Source organism: Temnothorax longispinosus, chromosome 7 (assembly GCF_030848805.1).
Source record: "Temnothorax longispinosus isolate EJ_2023e chromosome 7, Tlon_JGU_v1, whole genome shotgun sequence".
NCBI classification, from domain to species: domain Eukaryota; kingdom Metazoa; phylum Arthropoda; class Insecta; order Hymenoptera; family Formicidae; genus Temnothorax; species Temnothorax longispinosus.
Genome location: NC_092364.1, coordinates 4,479,574 through 4,499,073, shown reverse-complemented (window position 1 = coordinate 4,499,073; position 19,500 = coordinate 4,479,574). Strand labels below are relative to the sequence as shown.

General features: G+C 46.5%; 1 protein-coding gene across 1 annotated transcript in view; it reads right to left on the bottom strand.

The window, feature by feature from the left end:
• The window catches only part of LOC139815546 (uncharacterized), a 38,616-nt gene extending 20,091 nt beyond the window's left edge, over positions 1–18,525 (bottom strand). The window contains exons 1-4 of the mRNA XM_071782523.1: positions 17,735–18,525; positions 7,804–7,904; positions 1,804–3,461; positions 150–1,241 (exon numbers count right to left, since the gene is read on the bottom strand). Of these exons, the coding sequence (XP_071638624.1) occupies positions 150–1,241; positions 1,804–3,461; positions 7,804–7,867 (2,814 nt within the window). The 5' untranslated portion in view covers positions 7,868–7,904; positions 17,735–18,525. The remainder of the gene's footprint in view (positions 1–149; positions 1,242–1,803; positions 3,462–7,803; positions 7,905–17,734) is intronic.
• Positions 18,526–19,500: the final 975 nt, after the last annotated feature.

Here is a 19,500-nt window from a genome sequence, read left to right as displayed (position 1 = left end):
TGCCGAAAATAAAAGCTAAGATTTAAATTATTACAATTATCAAAATTTAACTGGTATTTTTTTCATGATATTTCTTATCCAATTTTTGTTTTTAACGAATATATTATACATTATGAAGAAGAAATATATGTGTAGAAATATATACTCACGTGTTTGGAACCGCAAGCGCCGCAGATGTAAATCCGCGTTCGCGACCACTCGCCGCTCAGCTCAGCATAAGTGATTGCCTGAGCATTGGCCGCTTCGTTGTCGCCCTCCTCGCGCTTTCTCAGTCTCATAAAGTCTAAGAATTCAATAGTGAATTCCGTGATAATCGTCGGACTCAATGACAACGACGTTGAGGTCGCGGACAATTCGATCGTCTCCTCCTTAATCTCGCTCGGGAGCGGTTCGCCAACATCGCAGCGGACGACATTGAGAGTCGCGGCACTCGCGTCGACCACGCAGACAGCATCAACGCTATCCTGACTACTCACTGCCGTTTCCACGACAGACTCGGTCTGCTCCTGATCGCGAAGAGACACTTCAGTGGTCTCGCAAGGTAGCAGCGGGATCTGATGCAGTCTGCTGATAGTGAGGCGCTCCTTAATCAGCTGCTGCTTCTTCCGAAGTGACAGCTGCGTGGAGATGTCGAACTTGCTGAGGTCCTTGATCGAGCAGGTCCACTGCTCCCTGCCGTCGTACTTGCGCGGAAAATTGTACTTCTCAAAGGAGACACGGCGCGGTCGCGAGCCGCTGCTCGTTTTACCAGCCTTTCGGGCGTACTCGCTCGAGTTTTCGTACTCCTCGCTGGCCGAGTAGTCCTTGCTGTAAACCGGCGTGGCCGCGGTCAGTGAGATGTCGATGGGAAATTGGATCTGATTGACGCTGTGCTCGTAGTACGACTGTTGCGGTTGTTGCTGCGGTGATTTTGATCCCGTCGTCGTCGCCACCGCCGTCGAGCTTGAGGTAGCAATCGGTGGCTGCAGCTTGCCGTCCAGATGGTGCAGCAGGTTCTCGCGGATGTTGCAGCTCACATTGCTGTAGAAGGAACTGTCAAATTCGGGACTGGCCGGATTATCGAGGGACTCCCGCGCCGCAATGAGTTTCGTCCGGCTGCCGTCCAATGGCCGACTGTCATCTGGATCCTCCGATTCCTTTTCTTCGGATTTTCTCTCTCGAACTGACATGCTCACCTTTTCACGTAGATTTTGACCACAAAATTCTTTGCAGGGGGGCGAGCCTTCTTTGATCTTTTCCGGCTGGAAGAAGAAAGATGTGCTTGTCTAACAGTTCACAGTGTTTTCAAGATAGAAACTTTTCGAGTCGAATTCGAAACAAAAGTGAGTATTCTTCCTATTATTTTGGATTTCTCTGTCCTTCAAAAAACGTAATGCTTCGACTTATTCGACTTATTACCCAGTTACCTTGGGATGTTTTTGTTTTTATTTCTCGTTTCTGTTATAGTGAAATAACATTTTCCCTACAAAATTGTAAAATTATTAAATGATTTAAAGGTATAAATATATTAAAAAACTAAAAAAAATATCTTGATTATAAATAGTATAACGATAAAATTAGAAGAAAAAATTAAAATAATTTTTAAAAGATACTTAAAAATTATATATATACTCGATATAATGTCAGTAATAGATATTTAATAAATAAACGAATGGAATAAAAGGAGTGAAAGACAAAAAAATTTCACAGATTTACTAATTTTTACGTCCAATAAATATCGAACAAAGCATAAAAATTCTACATTCTATTCTAAGACACGTGAAATAGCATTCACATTGCTCATCGATTTTCCGCAACATTTACCTGAGCCTGGGCGATCCTCTCGACGTTTCCCCCGTGCGTCTCGCTCATGTGTCCCGCCAGAGCCTCCCGGGTAGGATACCTCGTCGAACACTGAACGCACGCGTGGTACTTATCCCCGTGGCTACCGACCATGTGTTGGAACAGCGCTTCCAGGGTGTCGGCACACTTCTCGGAGCAGTACTGACAGTTCTGGGAGGGTTTTCGGAGGTTCCTCTCCGATCTCCTGCCACCCCCGAGCTGATGCGCTCGCTCCGTGTGTCGTTGCCGTAGAGACATGGACAGGAACTTCCTGTCGCAGTAGAGACAGAGGAGTCTGACCGGTGGGGTGGTGCTAGACGACGGTTTCAACTTCTGCGCCGACGGAGGACTCGACGAAGACGATCCCGAAAAGAGTCGCAAGGTCAATAATTCACTCGTCTGACAGTTTTGAAGCACGGATGCAACCTTGTCCAAGGGTAGACTGCAATGCAGGCCCGTCACGGGCAACTCCTGAGCGTTGATGCTCGAGTCTTTGGTCACTTTCACCCTCGACTCGGTCGCGTCGGTCCTCTTCGACTTCTCGCAGTCCTCGGCCGTTTGCTTCTCGTAATCGTCAATCGTGCGATAAACGCCGTTCAACAGATCGTTCAGCAGTTCACCGCAGATTGTTCGCGTCTCGGCGTTTTCCGAGACCGCGTGTTGTTCATCACGCGTTCGGTTTCCTCTGCCGTCGTCGACGTTCGCCCTCTCCTCTACCTGATGCTCGCTCAACCTGTCCATTATGATCGTGCTCAATGTTCGATTTTCCTTGTTTTCTCTCGAAACACCTCGATCATCTTCGGATGATTCTTTCTCCTCAACGTCCAGGCGTTCCTCCTCCATCCTCGAGGGAGATTGCTTTGTATCTTGACTAATTCTGACCTCCGAATCCGGCAGACTCTCCTCCGCCGTTCTCTTTATATTCGAGCAGTCTGTAGTCTCTGAGGATTCGGCGTCTTCGGTATTTTCCACCGTCGAGGAGTCCTCTAATCGCGGCACAACGGCCGCTTCGATATCACCCTCGTTCGAAGGCTCGGACTTAACCGGAGTACCGGTCGGATCTTCCTCTTCCTCCTCCTCCTCCTCCTCTTCTTCCTCCTCCTCCTCCTCCTCCTCGTCAGCATCTTTCCTCTGCCTCTCCAGCTCCTTCGTCTTCTCCGCGTTCTTGTCCTCCTCCTCGTTGTCCTTGATCACGCCGTTCAGCACCGTCATCACGTACTTCTCTAGAGTCTCCAGATTTCTCTCGACGCTATTCCGCTCGTCCTCTTCCTTCCTCGGCGAGTCCGAGTTTCCGCTGGCGGCAACTCCATCCGGCACCTTCTTGCGCAGGTTGTTGATCACGTTGCTCAGCCGCGACCGCTTATCCTGGGCGGTCTGCGTCGACGATCTGTAGGCGTGACCGTAGCGTTCCTGCAGCTGCTGTTGTTGTTGATGCTGCTGACGGTCGGCGTTGCTCCCAGCCGCGTTGGCGGGATGGTCGACGCCCAGATCCTCCAAGCTCTGCGTCGACGCTACCATTCTATCGGACGGCGACGCCGAGCCGGATGCCGTAGGGATGCCGGACAACTTCGCCGTGTGATAACCCTCGGCCGTATCGTCGCTCGGTGTCTCGCTACCAGCTACGTCCGCCGAAGCCGCCTCTAAAAGAGATGATTCTCCTTGTAATCCGTCGCCGTTTACGCGACGCCTTCTTCCGAACGCGAAACCATCGCGAAATATTGTCCCGTCGCGTCGGTGCCCCGCATTTTCGATCGCTGAGAAATGCTTCGGGCATCGGGGAAGTGTTAAGCGTTTTAAGTTTAAAGCTCTCAGCCCTCCTCGACGGATATCGCGTAATTTATTTTTGGACCGCGAAGATAATTGTTTAAAAGCGGACGGGGCACGCGGGACGATAAATCGTTGCCATTGAGAAACAAGCGAAATACGACGGCTGTTTATTTATCAAAGACTGGCGAAGTTTCACGTAATCTCATCGTGAAAACCTCCCGTTCACCGGCGCTGCTTAATATTAATCTTACAATTACCTCAACTGATTTCCCGCTCTGCTCGCGTTTCGATAAAACTCGATGGTTAACTGACTCTTAATTATTAACTCTCCATTTCCTTTGTAATCGCGCCAATGTAGACATAAAAATTTAATTAACCTGAATTTATCTTGTCGATGCAGTTTTCTTTTGCGAATAAAAAAATAATAGAAAGTGAGATAAACTATGGACCAGCGTTAAGCAACGTTAATAAAATCGAAGATTACTATTACAATATAACTGTAAATAATAATAAATGAACAGCATACATCTTAGCTCTTTACGTTCTGTTTTCAGAAATAAATAAATATTAAAATCTCTGTTTTTAGTTGTTTCATAATGTCATTGGTGTTGCCTAATATACCAGAATATTTTATTACTTTTCATAAAAGTTAAAAAATATAATTTACAAATCACACAAGAAGGATTTAATTCAACAATAAGTCAACAACTCGCAAGTTTAGAATAAATTCTACAAATCATGGATTACATTTCAATTCTTTGCATTGAATCCTTCAGACAGTACTCGAAAAAAATATATTTATCGTTTAGAAAAAAAATCAAAAATATCAGAAATGGAGATATTAACAGATATTATTCACCGCAAGAAAATCAGAAAGAGAGAAAGAGGCTCTCCTCGGTTATGTCTCTGCCGACACTTTTTTATCCGGAAGTCGGGGAGAAGGGAGGCTGCGAGAATCGATAACCGTCCCTCTGCCACGTCGAAAGGGGTTACGGTTGTACGAGTAGCGTGCGCTCCGAAAGGGCGAGAGAGACAGACGGATGTACATGTATATCACACACATACACACATACACGCCTGTGTGTGTGTGTGTACACGCGCAGACATACACCGCAGCCCCTGACAACAGCCCCGAGGTGGTAAAAACCGGCCGGCTTAGCAATACCCGCGACAATCCCTTCGACCATCCGGTTCGTTTTGCGAAAGGCATTGACAACAATGGTAATTAATGGTTTGCCTATCGCGGGCTATTAACGATGCCGATATATATACCGCCACCCCCATTTCACGCGATATCGATTTATTTCTCGTTCGTCTCTCTCTTCTGAGCTTTCCCCTCCCTTTCGCGTTTTATACGGTTCTGCGCGACGCGAAGTATATAGACCCGTTGGGACTTTATCATCGTTAGAATTGCGAAAGAGCCGAGCCCGTCAGGAATGTGCAATTCCAGGGAATTCCGGAAATCTTCGGGAGCCGTCCGATGTAATGCCGCAAAATCGCCGCGTAAAAAAAAAAAGAGTTACATTTTCAATAACGAACAATATTACCTCGTTTATTTTCTAGGGAAAGTAACATGATTATCTCAGAGCAGTTTATCTCTCCATCGTATTTTAATCTCTAAAGTGAATAATTAATTTTTGCCGTTGCTTCACATACATGTGCGGGTAATTCGCGAAGTAATAACATAAGTTATTCACTTAATATTAAGCAGAGACAGTGATCTGTAATTATACCATTAGCCTCAATAACGAAAAAGCTAACAAAAACCAATGCAGAAACGTATCATATATGATAATAAGTATAAAAAAAGGAAATACTTTATCAATAAATTATTCCTCACGTATCCAGTTGAAGGATGTATCTCTTCTCGTTTTCTCTCTTTATTTGCATTCCCGTCGGTATAAAAATTTCTCCATCTTCTCGTAGAGTACTTTCCTCGGAAAATTACATCAGACATAATTTCCCGAGAAATTTTCTTCATCCGGGAATAATTTCAGGGAGTAATTTCCAGAAATAATTCCAAGAAAATTTTCCGCGGAATTTTTTTCCCCTCCGGGGAAAACGCTGCCCTTGGAAAAATTCCGTGGAAAATATTTCCCTCCTCAGAGGCGACATTTCCCCCCTATATTGGGACGGTTCCTAGTTCTCGGATAGGGGTGGTATTCCAACGATAAGTAATTCGAAAAGAGATCCTGAGAGGAGCCGAAAGAATTCGAACGCGGAAGCAACACGTAACGTCCTCGATTCATAAGAAATTTTTGTTTTGAAATAACATTTCGTATCCGAGGTTGGGCCTCACAAATCACTCGCTCCGTGGAGTTGGGACTCGCTCCGGACGACGTTTCACCGGATTCTGCGTATCTTAATCGAGAGGATCGGAGCGGGTCGGTGCGGCTATCGCTCGAGGCGTTTATCAGGCGGGATTCGCCGGCGCGGCGACGCGCGCGCGAACAAGTCCGATAATTATTGTATATTAGTTAGCCGCGGCGTCGACGCCGCAGCCGCCAACTACTTGCGGCGATTACGATCACGACCAGCGCGACTACTTTCAAAATCCCGCGTGTGTTTTGTATACATAACCGGCCGCAGATCCGTTGGATGTGACGGACACCGCGGCAGCGCGTTGCGCAACAACGAGCGACGAGCGCGGCGCACAGTTGCGTGCGCGCGCGCCTCGATCGCGCGACGTATCGAGGATATACGCGCGCGATATACATACGTCCGTGTTGCGTACACGCACGCGACGACCGCCCCACGGCCGCGCCGTTTACTTATGCCGCGACGAAGGTGATTAGGTAATAATGAGGATAATGAGGCTGAAATTAACGGGTTTTAGCGTACCTTACATCGTTTTGATTAAGGAAACAAGTTTCTGTGGCTTGTAAAGGACGAACAAGTCGAGCTCTGCAATTCCCAAGCGCGCGGACTCGAGAATAGCGTGACTCGGCGAATACGCGTACGCGATTAAAAAAAAATCGTTCAGTGTCGCAAGTTTGTACGGTTTGTAATTTGCCTGTACTTGTTTGGTTTTCTTTTAAATGAAATTTGTTTAAAGAACGCCCACGGATCTACGTTATTTCGCGCACAACTTTGATATAATTGAACGTCATTCATTCATCTCTGAAACTTCGCAGAAGAGGAGGACTAGTTCTCTCGGACATAGGTACGTCTGCCTCGCAGATGCAAATGTAAACGTAAGTATCGTAGCTGCCTCGTCGGAGCCTTGAAAACAATCGTTGCGCGTTACGCCATCGTAATCCGGCAGTCGTGTTCGCGTTTATAGCCGTGTGCATGGGGGTCGACGGTTGCATTGCGAATCTTATGCAAACTAAATTTTCCCCGATCGATAATTAACATAAGGGTAAACGCGCAAGGTTTCGCTGTGTCTATTGTGTATATATGGAGGAGTAAAAGTCATAGTGGTAAGTCAAATTTTTAAAAATTTTTTCTTGTGTGCATAGATGCAATCTGTACAATATATAAATTGCATCTATGCACACAAGAAAATATTTTTAAAAATTTGACTTACACCACTGTGGTTTTTACCCCTCCATATGTATTAATTTAACTCGCGGCGTTAAGGTGATCCTAAAGCTGTCTGTAATACCTACACTCGTTTTTAACAATATTTGCTTCGTATAAAAATTCTACAACTTGATGTTACAAAATGAGGGTGCAAGTCCATTCAGTAGACATCAAGGAATATCATATTGTTTGTAGAATTAGGCTGAGACTCCAAACAAAAGTACGAGTTAAACGAAAAGTACGTTAATTTTTTTTACGTTTCACGGAAATTTTTATACGAAGCAAATATTGTTAAAAACAAACGAGTGTAAGATATTACAGACAGCTTTAGGATCACCTTAAAGATCCTCGTGATCGGGCCCAGCCGCTAGAAATATTCAAGAAGAAGATCTACAGAAACCCCAGTATCGGCAACTTGCATCGATGAAATACGAGGCGGTGGAGATATGACACTCCGCGTATACGAAAGAACTCATCATTATCTGTTGTTGACTCGGCGCGATTCTTAAGCTGATGACAAGCGAGTTAGAGCTCTCGCGGAAAGCAGGTTTTTCGCGATTTAAATATAACCATTAATATATGTCGTCATAAATTACATTTATCCCATTTCTATACATCAGCTGTTGTTTATTGCTGCATTACTCTGTAAAATTAGATTGGAACATTAGAATCTTTATTGAGGGGACTCACCTCTGCTGGGTGCCGGTGGGGCCCTTTTCGGGGTGTCGTCGGCAGAGGGTGTTCTTTCCCTCATGCTTGCCCGTTGAATCCCTTAGCACCATCATTTAGTTCTGAAAAAATAACAGAACAAAATCCGTGTAAGTTAACAACGTCGTGGAAAAACTAAGTATCGTTTATAACGACGAGTAAAAACAATCGAAAGACCGTGGAGTAAAAACAACTGAGCCGACAAGTGGCACTTTTACATAACTTTCGGAAAGCGAGGAGAGAAAAGAAAGAAAAATTGAGCTCAAGGTATGTTTGAAATCTCCAATTCTCTCCATTTAATACCATATTTTCTCTCGTCTGCGCTTCTGGAGGTTACGCAAAGGCAATATGTTATTTATACTTTCCTATTTCGTTCATTAATAAGCCGCGTAAATAAGAACGCGAGACGAAAAGTGATACGAGTATCTCGACTGACCCCATGGCGATTATGAATCGAGTGTGTTTGGCAAAATTCGCATTTTAATCGCTTAAAGAAATTGTGGCCCCGAGGCGAGGCGGTCGCTCAGCTAGTCACGCGGAAGCTCGGATACTCGCATGAGCGCGAGAGTCGAGATTCGGCGAGCCGCGAGGATCGAGGAGAAAGAAGGTGGAGGGAAAGAGAGAAAGTGAGAAGAAAGAAGAAAGAAGAGAACAGGGAGAAAGGTGTTTGCCTTCGCCGAGGACCGAGCCGGTGTCGACCTCCGAGGCAACGCATCGGCCAGAAGAGAATCTTTTCAAGCAACAACAATAGAATGGAATAAAATAGAATTCTTCTTACAAGTTTCAGTGCAAATATTTTGTCCTTAAAATACGATATAACAAGAGGGAAAAGAAAAAAAATGCCATACGACATTCTTCTCGCGTTCGTTATCAACCGTCTTATCCAAAGAAATAAACTAAATATTAAACATCTTATTAAAATATCCTTTAGGCATTTCATCAAGTAATAATTACTACCGTAAAGTCTTCTCTTCGTGCAACTTTTACAAGTTTAAAAGCCTCGCAAGACTTTTAAAGCAGCTTCTCGGACATCGCGTTACGTAACTTGAGAAGAAAAATAGGAAAACGCGAGAATGCGTTACTTAAGGGTCGCGATAAAAGGAATTTTAATGATGGCAAGCGGACGATATTGTCTCACTCGCTCCGATAATCCTGGCGAAATAAGGAGGCCACAGGGTGAAAGAGACATAACATAATAAGGTCTATCGGAGAGACCGCACGTGGACTTCTAGGATTAAGCGATAACATTTAAGTGGGAGATGGAGCAACGCCGAAGAAGGGAAAAACAGGCAGAACGGAAACGGTGATAGAAAGGGAGGAGGAGGGGGGAGAGGGCAAAGGGAGGAGAAGAGATCGGTTGTGGGGAGAGCGCCCCGCTGTCCTGGGTGGAACTTAAAATATCGAGCGTCACGCACATCGACGCTGGCGCCGGAAACTCGGGAAACGCGGCGTCGCGACGCGGCGCGGCTCGCCACGTCGGCCTGACGCTCGTCGTTATCGTCGTCGTCGTCGTCGTCGTCGTCGTCGTCAGGGAGAACCTAGAAATAGAACTTGGATGCCACACTGCGCGCGCGAAAGGCGGGGCACACCGCCTCCAACCGAGCCCCATGGGAATCGGTTGGAATTTTCAACAGGTGAAAAAGTGGAAATTCCGGTGCGCCGCCGCCGCCGGACCGCGAGAGCCGTCCGCAGAGGTACGGCATGGAAATAACTAAACGATCCGGAGGCACCGGTGACGTCAATTTCGAGTGCATATAGGAGATCGGCGTAACGCGACAAGGACGGCCGCGCGACGTGTCCTTGGCCGCACGAGGCTGGCGAAGGATATCGTGTGCGAGGATGGCGAATAGCGATTTCTCTCGGATGTCACTTTGTTGTCCCGTCTCTGTATAATCAACCGATATCTTCGGGATGTTGTACTGCGCTCTTAATGTCATTGTACATAAATAAAAATCGAAACTTTTTATAGGCGCCGAAAAAAGTTGGCGTATTCAGCAAAAGCAGTTGTGAGGATTAATAATACTTGAAGCGAGGATAGAGAGATAGCAGCATCGATACCTTCTAGCTTACTATTGATATCTTTTGGATCTATAAATATATCTTTTGGATCTATAAATATTACTTTGTTGTAGTTAAACACGCGCGCGCGCGCGCACGATGAAATTAGATCTAAGATAGCTAATGCACTTTACAATTTGCTATAATTTTAACTAGAGAATTATTACGCGTGTATATCCTCCGTACAGGGGCAAGTATATAATTTCATGATAATCAACTCTTAATTATAGTTACTGTTATACACAAATAACAACTAAATTCATTAAATTTTATTAATGAGTTGAACTTCATCCTCTTATTAATTTCCTTTTAATTTTGTTTCATCCGTGTTATGTTCCACACAAAAAGTTAAAGTTCACCGGAATCACTTGAGAGCTTATAGGAAATCCGTCATCAAAACATTTTTCATCGCGCGTCGTCAATTTGACTCAACATCCGAATATTTGATAAATTCAACCATTTCCTAACTTCTTCGTCTCCTCCCTCGGCGCTCGCCGTTATGCGGAATGAGGAATGCGGAAACGCGACATTTCATGATGGAAAAGCCCGCGCAGTATCGCGCGGGCTTTTATCCTTTTTTTTCGCCTCTCCTTTCCTTTTACATTCGGAAAATCCAATACCGGCCGACGGTTTTTGTTTTGTTTCGCGAATAAAAACAATAACGAGAAGCGAGTTTCCACGGCTATAGCGATTCTTTTCAGAATACCCGCGGTATTCCGTATTAATTTAATGTCTTATTCGTGGATTCTTTAATTATCGAACATGTCCATGATTAAATGTCATTATGACATCGATAAGTTGTCAAGATTCACTTTATCAGGATTCGCATCAGTAGATTCTTCGATAAAAAAAATTATATTAGTTTATTATCGACTATGATTATCGCGAGACACGTTCTTGAATTATTAAAACAGCAATGAGTACACGCGAGAGACATAAAAATATTTATAATGATCATCGTATATAATCAACCGGCTCGCGATACATTTTTCATATTTATAATCCCGAATGCATATTTATATAGCATCGATGATTAAAGCCGTCGAGATTATGCCATTTCAGCCTCTAACGAATACCTAACAAAGTAAAGCTCGTCGAGTTTGTATTAAACTTGAAAAAGCTTGATCCGGACGCGGACCGCGCGCGAAGACTCATCGATTATTATTCGAGGAAAAAGAAGCTGCTGAGGAAATATTGATAATCCGCCGTGATAAAATTATCACGATATTTAATAATGTTGAATTATCAACCGGCTCGCACTTCGCAGATTATTCCGGGCCCGTAGTCCGCTATCTCCGACGATAACAATGTTGTCGAATTGCATGCGTACCTATAGTCTCTCGATTACGGCACTAAAACACAAAGTGCAATTACTTAATTCTTTCGTGCCGCGGCGTGTTTAAGCTGCCGTTTTGAGAGGACATATCGGCACACAAAATAACGGGAGATAAATCATTAATCAGAAATTTAATAATACACACATGCACGCTAATTCTCTATATTATGCACAGACATTATAAACAGTATAATTTCGCCTAGCAATATGTATATTAATACGAGATTAATTTATTATTAACGCGCTACAATAATTTCACGATAAATGAATTAAATTGAGTAACGCGCTTTATCGTTTTAATCGCGATAAGTGATTCTCGATGATTCCCATATTCGTACAGCCTCCTCCAACTTCTTTTCTCTCATTCATCACGATCTCCTTCAAATCAAGAGCGTCGGAAAGCTCGCCGCGAATCGTCGGCCGGATTATTGGCAATTTTTGCCTAACGAGGGCTAGGAAATTGATAAATTAATTCCGCGATTTAAGCACGCTAATTACTCCCACGATCTTTTATTCGCCGAGTCTGCGAAAATCCATATTTTCTTTTTACCCGGGTCGGTCCTACTTGTAGATGCGCGGCCCGAAGGACGTAATAAATCTCGGCAAAACTGAAACCCTATTTAGGGAAGTTTGAAAGAGCCATAACTTTCTTGCGCCTTCCTTATGGGTTTTCCCGATTCTTCCTAACTATGCTCTCTCGGCGCCGCGCCCCCTCCGGCTACGAGCCATCGATCGACGGTATTTCCATGGCAATGTAAACGTAATCCAAGCGTGCATAATTAATACTGCTTGCTCTATGTTGTGGCGCTCGTACTTGTTGATATGTCCAATTACGCGTGTACGTCGCGCTCCTTAATCATCCATCGCGAATCGGACAATTGTCATTATCCCATATATATAAATAAACGAGCTATTTCTCAAAACGACTCGTCAAATCTGACGCCACCTTGACCCAACACCATTGTTCCCAACGATGGAAAACGTCTCTTATTGCCAAAGACGTTGCTAAGTAACGTGGTGAGAAATATTACTCCGTCCGGGATAATGTGCGTTAAGGAAACGCACGGTGTCCGTTTTATACAAAAACTAACCACAGCAGGCGACAATAGCGCCGCAAATTACGCCTACGTAACGAATAATTGCCGCATCTGTTATTCAAAAGTCACCATTTACGTCTACAAGCTCGTCGAGCAACGTTGATAAATATATATATATATTCGAGAAATAACAGGACATTGTAGAATTATGAAATTAACGTTGCTATTGAAAATCAGAAAATCTCATAGTAAACAACACTGTTAAATTCGTAATATCAAGTTATACTCAATTTGAGTAATTTTTAACCATCTCTATATATTTCTACTTAGGTAATATATCGTTAATCTAATTAAAGCAATGGGGTTAAAATAATACTGCTTTGTTAAAATAATAAATTTCGACACACATTCACTTCTAAAAACGGTATTAATTGAAAATAATTAAATGTTATTCAAGGTATTGGTTTAAATTTCATTCTTTAATATTTAACGGTGAATAAAATCATCTCGATGCAAACTTGGCAGATAGGGATTTTAACAGATTAAAAATATTCTCGAATATGGCTCGTTCGTACTTTATTCGCGTTCTTCAGTGTCTCTCGTCTATATATTACCTTTGTTTCGCTTGCGCTCCAATAATCAAAAAGGTGTACACCGTTAAATTCGTAGTGTCAAGTTATACACTCAATTTGAGTTATTTTGAACCATTCTTACAAATCGCCACTACTCCTACTTAATATATCGTTAATTTAACTAAACCAACGGAGTTAAAATAATACTATTCTGTGTTAAAATAATAAATTTCGGCAAAAATGGTAACTTAAAGATGATAACAGAATGTTATCGATAATCTAACTCAAGGTATTGGCTTAGATTCCATCCTTTAATATTTAACAGTGAATAAAAACATCTCGATTGATGCAAACTTGGCGCTCGGCTTTTAATAGACAAATTCTCGAATATATGACTCGTTCGTACTTCATTCGCGTTAATTCTTCTGTGCCTCTCGGTTGTATCTACCTTTGTTTCGATCGCGTTCTAATGGCCAAAAAGATACACACACGTTAAATCCATAATGTCAAATTATACTCAATTTGAGTCATTTTTAATCATTCCTATAGATCGCCACTGCTCCTACTCAGTATGTCGTTAATTTAACTAAATGTAGTTAAAACAACAAATTACGACGCACATGATAGTTAAAAATAACAAAATGTTATCTAATTTAAAATAACGGTTTAAATTTAATCCTTTAATATATTTAACAGGGTAAGGCAGAAACGTTACGTAATCGGAGAGTTTGATCTTCAACCTGTCGTAGAACACGCGGGTCGTCAAATCGGACCGGTGAAACGCGGCGGCGCGGCGCTATGCACCAAGGCGAAATCGTCTCTCTGTTAGCTGCGCTAACAGCGAAACGGTCTCGCGGTCGCAAACATCGCCTCGGCCGCGCGCACGAGTCCAGTTGACCTACTTGCAACGGCGCGACGTCGACGTCGACGTCGTCGGCATCGCCGCCGGCCTCTCCATCGTGTCGACGCCTAACAGAGAGTCCCATCGCGCCGGCAACGCGAGCGAGCTCGCTCGCTCTCGCACTTCAATCCCGCACGTCATTCCGATGTATGACGTCACGGATCGCGTATATCGCGCGCTTAGATCTTCGCGCAACGCACGCGAAACGCTTTCGAAAAGCTCGCTAAAATCGATATCGCGCGCGGTTTCTCCCGACGATTGACGATTTATATAACGTTTTGTTAAATCGACCATCGGACTTATCTGGAGGAGGGGTTTTGCGGGAAGATCGAAACTTCATAAACCGACACTCCTTTTGCACCTTTTTCGAACGTAATGCATGTAGGGACTTATTCTTGCGCGCGAATTCCGCATTAATTCATTTCGTTATCTCGATGTATCTACATATCTTCCAAACTCCGCAGCTTCATATTTTATTTGTAACAAATTGCTAGGATGATTGTAATACTTCTTCTTTTCTGTTCGGCATACGAATGTAATTCCAAATGCAGCCATCTGATTCCGTATCGCGAAATCGCGACGCGAGAGCCATATTCGAGTTGGCATAGGATTAAATTCAACAGTCACGTCGATGTTAATACGAGGCGCGTATCGCTTTTTCGCGTAACATAATTATTTTTGCCGTGCCGCGCATAAAATATATTTTCTTTTACAGAATCATGAAAAGTGCTATTATAAAACGCCTAGACTCTACGTCGAAGCCTATTTCAATAAGTCCTCTTTTTTCCCTGTTTCATTTTTCAAAATAAGGCGAATGTTATTTGCCGCAATTAAGAACTCGAACGCAGGGGCAATAATTTTAGCGCGCGTCGTGGAAGCGAAAAAGATTTCGAGCTGAATTCGACGCCGGCGTGCGGAACCTACTTTTTTCTTTCCTTTTTCCAACGAGACGGCTTTGAGAAGCCATGCTCGGCCGGCAAGATTGGTTTACCGTCCCTCGCACACGTCGCGCATATAACGTGTAAAACGTGTTGACGAGTATACGTGGACTCACGGAGCGAGCGAGCGCGCATCGCGTGCGTCCTGATTCGCTTTTTAACCCTTTACGATATATCGCGCGCGGAGCGTAGTAGGCTCCACGTAGCGGTTTATAACGACACACACGTATGTCTCTCCCTGCAAATGGTCCAGATAACGCTCAATTATGACTCGCGAATTATAATTCCTAGGTTTAAGTTGCAAGCTGGGATGAACTATGAGTGGATAAACCGCGTCACGCGACACGGTGAGATATGATATAAAAATATGGAGCGCCGAATATCGATTTTGTTTTTCGAAAAGTGTCGCGGAAGATTGGTAACTTGAGGAGACGCGCGAGATACTCCGCACTTTGACGATTTCGCGCTTATACAGTTTCGGCGGTAGTCAAACACATTCCGCAGATTAGGAATTACGATAAGACGGAGTAACGCAATTAACACGAGTAATTTATGAAAAAAAAAAGAAACGTAAACGAGCCGCGGAAACAGCGTTACGTTAATAAAATAATTAAGGAGAATCTTCCGGGAAGAAGTTGAGAGACTCACCGAACTCCCTGATAACCGAGTTATCGACTCGCCTTATAAAAATTCGATGAAGCGAGATTAGTCCAACTGGTTTCGAACTCCTCGGGGTACGGGGAGAAGCACAGCAGGCTCAGTTCGATCACGATGTTTACCTCATTGTTCACGTTTCCCGATCGGCGCGGCCAGGTTGAAGTTTTTACCTTGGAAACGATCTAATTAACGCGGACAATGAGCGAGCCGGCGCGGCGCGGCGTATCGTTCCGACCGATATCCGAGTTACGAGACAGTTTCGCGGTGGCTAAATGGCGTTGCAATGGTTTCTCGGTTCGCGTATACATATATACCGATTACAATCACGGGTGTCGGTATCGATAAGCCCGGGGGAGAGACCGCGACTGGAACGCGCGCGAGATGCCGATTGGGAAGGCCCGAGGCGGCGGAAAAGCCGGCGGCGGCGGCGGCGGCCGGCGGCGTGCAGGCGGTTCACGACGGAGCGAGGAGAGAACCACCATGTTAGCGTCGACTCGGGGGGTCAGGCTCGTCCTACTGCGCAGTAACGCCATCGAAAAGCTTTACTCCACTTTCGCCGACGAAAACTCGCCGCCGCTGGTGTCCCTTCATTAGCGCCGCTCGCGCACAGGGACCGTTCGTCGTCGCCCAGGACCGAGAGGCCCCGCCGCGCGCGGAAAAAGAGCCATTTGAAGTACAATAATACGCTCCGCGTACGTCGCGGGGGGAAGTACTGCCGCGGGAGGGGGGAGGGATTCGTGTTTGTTTGGGCGAAATTGTGGTAAATGAGTCAGTAGGGTAGAAACGAATCAATAGAGGACCTAAAGCTGTCCTACGCCGCCGGGCTTTCAGTCCCTCGCGATCGTCCCGACGTTATCTCGTGAGATGATAACGTCGCTGTCTCTCTCTCTCTCTGTCTCTCTTTCGTGTCTTTTTCTCGGAACCGCGAGGAAACTCGTCAAGTCGTATCACTCGTCAAGTCGTTTTCATCTTCTTTCTCGAAATAAAGAGAAATTATGGATTTTACCGAGCGATTCCTCTCGCGTTGCGCACTTAGTGTACGATCAATCGTCTCGGAACGGCCTGCTCGCCCCGGATCGCCGCGTTTTCTTCCGCGGGCAACTGTTACGCGACACACTTACGTGCTCCACGACTCGGCGGCGGCGGCGGTGACGAGACGCGCCGAAAATTCCGCCCGTCGGCTCTAGGCGCGATTCAGGCATCTCGTGGCCGAGGCACGCGTCGCGCGGTTCGACGAGATTTCGAGGAGACGTATGGCGTACGGAGAGAAAGAGAGAGAGAGAGAGAGACGATCGTGCAAGTATCTAAAAATTTAGCTGGATACAGATCTGGAAATAATGTTGTTGCGCCATTAAAATAATGTAGAATTGATTGCTAATAAAACGTCAAAACTTTTTACAGCATTATCATCATACTTCAGCGACCTACTGTAATTATTCTGAGACGGTGCGACAAGATTATTTTCAGATCCGTATATCTGGCTAAATTTTTAGACGCTTCGGCAAAGCCGTTCTTTCGGCGGTCACGACCGGCTCGCTGGTTGCCGGGAAGCGACGGGCACGAGAGACGGGGGGCTTTTCCAAAATCGATATCTCCGGCGGCGGGTATCGCTTCTTCGCGCCTAAAAATCTGAAATGTCGGGGGGGCGAGAGAGAGATTCGACGAATCGCTCTTGGGAACCTCCATGCACACGGGGAACGGGACTTTTCGCGGTCGCGCTCGCGTTTTTGCCGCGACGAGGCGCCGACCGTCGGGCCGCGAGCAGGACCGCGTCGTCGGCGGTCACGTACGCCCCGCGGGAATCGATAGATAAAGAGCGCGATTTCCCCGGGTGTGTTGGACTCGGGGGGAACTTCGTTCCCGCGGAAAACGCGTGGAAAAAGAAAAGAACGAAAACGTCCCTCGCGCCTCGCGTTGTTCCTCCGCGCTCTCGCGTTCCGCGCCACGGACCTCGGATCCGCCGATCAGCGGATCGGGGATTAACGGGCGAGGAGGAAGCCGAGCGGTACGCGACGCGCGTTCCGCGTACCAGAAGCGCGGCGGAGAAATTATTATTCCACGCACCGCGAGCGTATATCTCGCGACGGGGGGGAACGAGGGGGGAAGGGGAAGAGAGAAACGGGGAGCGCGCGGATCTCGACCACAAATAATCCGGAGCAAGGAAGAGAAGTAAAAAAGCGGGGAAAAGCGCGGGCTGAACGGAGATTCCCCGTTGAGGGCCTCGACTTCTTCGAGGATTTCGAGAGGACGCGAGAGGACGATCGGCGAGGGCTCCGAGCGGAGCCGCGCGCTCGGCGGCCGTCGGCTCCGAGTCGCGCGGCGGAAGGATGTCGTCGCCGTTCGTCCTGGGATATACTCGTTCTTGGTGCTCGGAGGAATCGTATGCTACTAAATGCGTGTTTCGGATCACTCACAGCATCTCGCGGGCGGAGGCATCGTCGACGAGGCGCGTCGCAACGGCAACGGCGACGGGCAACGGCGGCTCCGGCGAGGCGGCGGCGGCGACGGCAGCAGCACGGCGTTAACGGCAGCAGCACGGCAGCAGTCACGGTCACAGTCGGCGCAGCGAGCGGGCAGAAGGCTGCTCCGGTATACGGCCACGGCGACGACAGCGGGGCACAGCACTGGAGCAACGCAGCACATGTCACTGTCACCGGGCGGGAGGCGACACGGCCGTTTCTCGACGGCCGCGAGGCGCGTCCAGGAGGCGCGGCTCGCGTATAGCGACGGGCTCTTCTCGGCTCTCTCTTGGAGCGCGACACGACACCACGGCACGACAACGACGCGGTGCGGCACAGCGCGGCGCGACCCGACGGCCGTCGACGAGAGAACCGACGCGGGACAGAGGAGAGAACGCGCGAGAGCGCGAGGGAGAGAGAGGGAGAGAGAGAGAGACGGAGAGAAAGGGAGAGAGAACGAGCGAGCACGATGGGGGAGAGACAGGGAGAGCACGATGGTAGGAGGGAGGTATAAAAGCGCACGTCCGCCGTACGACGGGTTTCCTACTTCCGGTCGTGTTCGTTCCTTCCCTCGAGTCCGGGTTGCTCCGGGTCTCCTCGCGCACTGTGTGCGTGTGCACTGTGCACGGTCGATGCGCGGAGGCGAAACGTGACCCTCCGATCGTCCGCGACCGCCGAAAACTCCGCTCCGACGAGACTCTCCCTAGTCACCTCGGCGCAGCGCGACAGCCGATGAGCCGAGCCGATGGGCGGCGCAGGGTGCAGGGAGAAAGAAAGAGAGAGAGAGAGAGTGTGTGAGAGAAAGAGAGAGACTAGACAGAGACAGAGGAAGAGAGAGAGAGAGGGAGCGCGGCGGGTGTGAGCGCGCTTTGACTCTCCCTCGTACGCTTGCGATCGCGCGTAGGCCTGCGAACCGACACGATGCAACCGAGATCCCTAACTGAGCAGCCGTCGCCCGTGGAGCCTTGCCCCGCGAGGCGACAGGGTCGCCAACCGTCGTTGCCGAAAATTCCCGCCGGACGCACCGCAGGGATTCTCATCCTCGCGCTCCGCCTCTCTCTTTTTTTTCATTCTTGCCCGATTATGCGTTATCGAGATGCAATACGAGATTTGTAGTAAAAGATCCTTCGGCTTGTTCGAATATGTTGTACTGTCGACATGTAATAAAAGATTTGTAATAATAAAAATAAGATATGTATAGTTCTCATTGTTTCGCTACTTCTTTGACTTTATACGAATATATTATTATGAGGATATGGGATAAAAAGATTTTCAATAATGTAAATAAATATAGACACTTCGGCGACGTATTGATAAGAGAATTAAGAGTTTTTCACCCTTGATTTTTAAATTACAAAATATAATACGAATATGACGGAATTAAATTATAACATTTTTGTCGTAAAAAAAAGTGATTAGGGCTGCGGTCCACTTGACGCTACAAATTCTTTGAAGCGTTTTTCTTCTCCTTCTTTCTTCATTGAAAGAAAAGAGAAGAGGAATGCTTCGAAGCATTTGTATAGCGTCAAGTGGACCGCAGCCTAGATCGGCGATAAATCGGGAATTATACAGCAAAAAAATCTTGCAATTCTGCCGGTTGAATTACTCAAATCAGCACAAAATTTCATCATGGCAAAAGTCATTCGATCGGGTTCCATTAGTTCCATATCCCGCTATACGGCGCGCGATGAGAACCACTGCGGTCGAAACTGTCCGCCCGA